This window comes from Silene latifolia, chromosome X (genome assembly GCF_048544455.1).
Source record: "Silene latifolia isolate original U9 population chromosome X, ASM4854445v1, whole genome shotgun sequence".
Lineage (NCBI taxonomy): Eukaryota > Viridiplantae > Streptophyta > Magnoliopsida > Caryophyllales > Caryophyllaceae > Silene > Silene latifolia.
The window spans coordinates 121835632-121841358 of NC_133537.1; the positions used below are offsets into that span (position 1 = coordinate 121835632).

At 36.9% G+C, this 5727-nt stretch overlaps 1 protein-coding gene across 1 annotated transcript; it reads left to right on the plus strand.

The window, feature by feature from the left end:
* Positions 1-454: 454 nt before the first annotated feature.
* Positions 455-2719, plus strand: LOC141618227 (uncharacterized). Its single transcript, XM_074435333.1, has one exon. The coding sequence runs from the start codon at positions 455-457 to the stop codon at positions 2717-2719; it is 2265 nt and encodes a 754-aa protein (XP_074291434.1).
* The last annotated feature ends 3008 nt before the right edge of the window (positions 2720-5727 follow it).

The window sequence follows — 5727 nt, forward strand, 5'->3', positions numbered from 1 at the left end:
TTTGTTCACATTTTTACACTACCTCATTTTACACTCTACATCTTGCATGTGAACTTTTCTCTCTATCTCTCTACAATAATAATTCATCAACTAGTATACATTAATAATATTACTAAGATAAGTTAGTGATATTACTAATATTTATCAAGGGAGCAATATTAACAAGTTACTAGTACAAACTTGTTATTATTATTGGGTTAGTTCTTAGGTGCAACTTGAAGGAGACTTTCTTTTTGAAGGTTTTTCAAGGAGGATCATCCATATCATTTTAGCGCAAGAACAAACTAGTAAGGAGAACTAGTTTGTGCCCATTTTACCATATATTCAATGTAAGGAAATTGTTTTTCCTTATACCTTCTTTTTATGCTTTCATATTAGCATGCATGTTACATAGATCACCTAAATAACAATTTATGAGATAAATTAATTTTATTAGAGAGTCTAATATGGATCTATGATCTTTCAGATACGCCTTTTTGCGAATAAGGAAGATGCGAAGCTATTGACATGGCATAAAACTGCCAAAGCTAATGATGGGAAGTTGAGACACCCGGCTGATGGGTTAGAGTGGAAGTACATTGATTCTAAGTACCCGGAGTTTGGCAAAGAACCGAGAAATCTCCGTCTTGCATTATCAACCGACGGGATGAATCCTTATGGAAATTTGAGTAGTCAGCATAGTACTTGGCCAGTACTTTTAGCTATTTACAACTTACCTCCATTTTTATGCATGAAACGCAAATACCTGATGTTGTCCTTGTTGATTTTTGGGCCTAAAGAACCTGGTAACGACATAGATGTTTATTTGGCTCCTCTTCTTGATGATTATAAATTATTATGGGATAAAGAGATAGAAGTTTTTGACACCTATCAGAATAGCGTATTCAATTTAAAAGCAATGTTATTGTGCACTATATCTGACTTTCCTGCATATGGCAATCTCTGCGAGCATACGGTACATGGGAAGGAGGCGTGCCCTTTGTGTGGTGAAGATGTAGATTCTTGCTATTTGACATTTTCTCGGAAGCAGGCCTACTTAGGATATCGTAGGTTTTTAGAAGAGGATCATTCTTATCGTAGGCAACAAAAAGCGTTCAATGGAAAACCCGAACATCGTCCACCTCCTAAGATATTAACGGGGAATGAAGTATATGAAAAGGTAAAAGATATTCAGATTACATATGGGAAGAAAGGTTCCAAATTGGCGTCTCGTGGTTATAAGAAGATGAGTCCTCTTTTTGAACAACTTCCTTATTGGCGTGACCTCTCTATAAGACACTGCTTAGATGTTATGCATATTGAGAAGAATGTATGTGATAATATCATCAACACTCTTCTCAATGTTCCAAATAAGTCAAAAGACAACAAGGCGGCTAGGAAAGATATGATGGATATGAAAATTAGGCCTGAGCTAGCACCACAAGAAAAGGGTACACGTTCTTATTTGCCTCCGGCTGCTCATACGCTTTCAAAAAAGGAGAAAATGGAGTTTTGTCAGTGCTTGCATGGTGTTAAAGTGCCAGAGGGATATTCTTCAAATATAAGCAACCTTGTATCAATTCAAGATCTCAAGCTTACTGGTTTAAAATCTCATGACTGTCATGCATTGATGCAACAATTACTACCTGTAGCTATTCGTTCCATTTTACCTAAAAAGGTTCGATTTGCTATAAGTAGGTTCTGCTTTTTCTTCAATGCCATATGCAACAAAGTAATTGATCCCTCAGAGTTGGACTCCTTGCAAAAACTAATTGTTTCTTCTCTTTGTCAATTTGAAATGTATTTTCCTCCTTCTTTTTTCACGATCATGGTTCATCTAACTGTACACTTGGTTAGAGAGATTAGATATCTTGGGCCAGTTTATTTGAGGTATCAATATCCATTTGAAAGATTGATGAAAGTGTACAAGTCCTACACTTCTAATAGATATCGGCCTGAAGGGTGTATTGCTGAGCGTGCAATTATTGACGAAGCACTTTCTTTTTGTTATACTCACTTATCTGATGCAGAATTACTTGGGGTTCGTAAGAGTCGGCATAGTGAGTGGATGACGGGAAAAGGGCTTAGAGGTCATGTTTGTCAAGATATGACAACAGAGAAGTGGTATATTGCACACACATATGTCCTTCACAACGAGGATGAGGTACAACCATACATCGAAGAACACATGGTGTTCTTAAGGGATAACCACCGAAATAAAACCGAGAAGTGGATTGCAAATGAGCACAATAAGACTTTTAGAGTTTGGTTTAAGGGTCGAATCATTCAAGACTTGCAAGAATATCCAGAAGCTATCTCTTCCAGATTAAAACGACTTTATTTTCGGCCAGATATTTACGCTTCTTCTTATACTGGTTATGTCATTAATGGTTGTACGTTTTACACTCGTAAGCAAGATGACATGAGCACAATGCAAAATAGTGGGGTTTGTGTAGAAGCAGAAGCAATGTACTTTGCTAGTTCGAAAGATAAAAATCCTATTCTGGGTAAAATGAATTACTATGGAGTTATTGAGGAGATTTGGGAGTTGAATTACAGAGAATTCGAAATTCCTATATTTGGTTGCAAGTGGATTGAAAGTAATAATGGCGTTCGCAAGGATGAATTAGGATTCACGTTGGTTAATCTCGGTAAAGTCGGTCATAAGGAAGACCCTTTCATATTAGCCAGTCAAGCAAAACAAGTGTTCTATGTAACAGATCCGGTGGACAAAAATTAGTCCGTTGTTTTATCTGTACGGGGTAGGCGTGCACTGGATACTTGTGATGAAGATGTTGTATTTGAGGGCTTTGACCATCAGTTATCACGGTTCGACGACGTTGATATTGTTAACCCTTCAAGTTTATATGCGCGTGATGATCATAATTAGGGCATATGGATTGAGAGTGAAACCAATTCAAAAAAACGTCCCCGTGATGCTGATGTTTGAGTAAACATGGTCAAATTTATATTTTTACTGTTTATTTCATTATTTTATTCAAGTAATTTATTTTGTAACTTTTTTTTTCATTAAATGTACGGTATATTAATAAAGTAATTTAATTTATAAGAGAAGCATTTCTGCCTTGCAGAGGACAGCATTTGTTTTTTTGTCAACTGAGGGATTCCTTTTCCATATGGTGAAGTCAGTCCTGCATTTGTTCTTTTATTCCTTTGCTCCTGCATTAGCTCTTTGGTTCCTTTGCTTCTTTGCTACAAGTTTACTCTTATGCCAACTGTCTAGGTTGTAAAGAGTGGTGGTGACTTTGTGAATTAAAAATACTAATTCAATAAATTTATGTGCAGGTTTAGCGATGACACCACAAAAGAGAAAAAGAAGTAAGTAAAAAAAAGACTCGGGCAATCGGTGATGGTACGACTAAGAGAGAAAAGCGTTCCCAGAGAGGTCGATCGGTCTTAAAGTTAGCATCAAAAGCTCTTAGAGATGAGGACCTAATAAAGTTAGAATGGGATAGTGAGCTGAATCTGCCGACCGGAGTTTGGGTGCGAAGTTCGATGAGTTGGATTGGAATTACTGTTCGGGGACACATTAGCTGCACGGTTGAAAAATGGGATGAAGTGGATCAGCCGACAAGAAAAGATATGTTAGAAGTTATCACAGTATGTAGAAAATTACTTGGTTTTTAAAATCATTTATGATTTCTTATACAAAGGGTTAGTTTTTATCAATATCTATTTTTGTTTTACTTTGACCATGTAGGGGGAATTCACAGTTAGTAAGGAACGTGAAGAATGGTGTCTTAGTAAGGCAGGAGAGTTATGGAGAAAGTGGAAGAGTAAGTTAGTCTGTGAGTGGTTATACGATGAGGAGACAGGAGCTATCCGGTGGACACCGCCGAGCTTGTGGAAGCAGATAAAACCGGATGAATGGAATTCATTTGTGGCCTCCCATACTACTGATGCATTTAAGGTAATTTCTGAAATTCACCATTATTTTGGGATATATTTTACCTTATTACAATCTCCTAATAGGAACATTAGCGCAAAAGGTAAATTTCTGAAATTCACCATTATTTATCCGAACAAAAGGTAACAATGGGTTGGGATGCCATCTGAAGCCGCATCCACTTTCACTAGAATACAATGAATACTTCCAGCTCTTATGAGAGTTCATTCATACCAGTGCTTGTAAATTTTAATTCCAGTTGCTGATATTATTGATTGAGTTAAACCAAAACAATTTTCGTTCGCTACTTACATTGCCTAAATTTCAGCTCAACCCTGGTAATTGGAAAACAAATGAGAATATTCTCTTGTTTCCATTACTTTTGTACTGTAATATTTTCACATCTCTGGTTAAGCCAGACAATACCCGCAACACTATCGGTCTACTGAGAACACTGCTTCTGTAGCTTTGGTTTCAACCAAACCTACAGCTAAGAAATCTATTCCGCCAATCCAACCAACTTTTCACTAACATCCCACAACTTTCTGGCTTCTTTAGACAACTGGTTCTCGAACGACTTAGAATTATTGTTCCAGCTCCAGTAAACCCCAGATTTCGTTAAGCTCGGATCACTCACCACCTGTTATAAACACACGGCTATCATTTTCTGTACAACTCAACACCGAAAACATTACGCCAATGACTCAAAACTTCCGTCTATGGTGCGGTAAGAGGATAGATATATTGCTTAGTCAGCCCATTAGGGGCTATACCTCATGGCTTTTTGTGTCTGAAAACTGGAAGAATAAATTCATTTATACATGTTGCCTAGTTATTGAGCGCATAAAATTAATACTCCGAAAACAGGATATTTAAGTCCGCCACTAGCACAGCCTACCTCTATGATGAAACCAATTTGAGGCGACTGTTTCTGAATGTTGCAGCAAGCAACTACTGTTTGGTATTTTAGGAAAGGCAGACCTTTATAAATTCTAAACTATTTTGATGCCACTGCACGATATAGTTTATAACACCTTGAGAATGGTCACAGGCAAATTTCAACACACTAACATTGTATTCTCATAAGAGTTACTGTTTTTGTGGCTACAAAATAATCATTCTACAATGTAAAATGATATTTTGGGATGAAAAACATGCCATTAGTGAGAAAAATAAGAAGAATACGGCTCAAGGCAAGCACAATACCATGCTTCTCGAGGAGGATATCGGGAAGTTGAAAAGAAACTTGTAAGTTAACTTTTAATTGTTTAACTTTATGCATTCATACTTATGGAATATTTAGCCAACTTAAGTTAAATGCCTTTTTTAGAAAGCAGATTTTGCCGCGAAGGGATGCCCAGTGGAAAAAGTTGATCGATATTTAGTTTGGCTAAGGGCTCACAAGTCTGAGAATGGAGATATGACCGATTATGTTAAGGAAGTGGAAAAAAAATTGTTAGTTAGTATGACATTTGAAATGTACGTTGAAACTAATATATGTGTAGCAAATTTTGTACACAACTATTTTATTTTATATATGTGTGTAGGAAGCAATAAAAAAAGACGTGAAGGCAGGTGTATTTATTCCCAAGGGACGCGATGATATACTCGCTAAGGCGCTTGGCAAGGCCGAACATCCTGGTCGTGTTCGAGGAGTTCCTAATGGCATAGGCATAAAAGAATATTTTGGGAAAGCTCCCAAAAACCCAACTCCAACAGAGTTGAAGGAGCGGGTAATTTATAACTGAACATTGGCTTTAGTCAAGAGTTAACAAAGTGTTCAATAAGAAACTGATTTCTTATTCAATTTTTTCCCTGTGTAGATAAGTACTTTGGAAGAG

Excerpts from the sequence above, each read along its gene's own strand:
- LOC141618227 (XM_074435333.1), top strand. The coding sequence starts at position 455 with ATGATCTTTCAGATACGCCTTTTTGCGAATAAGGAAGATGCGAAGCTA.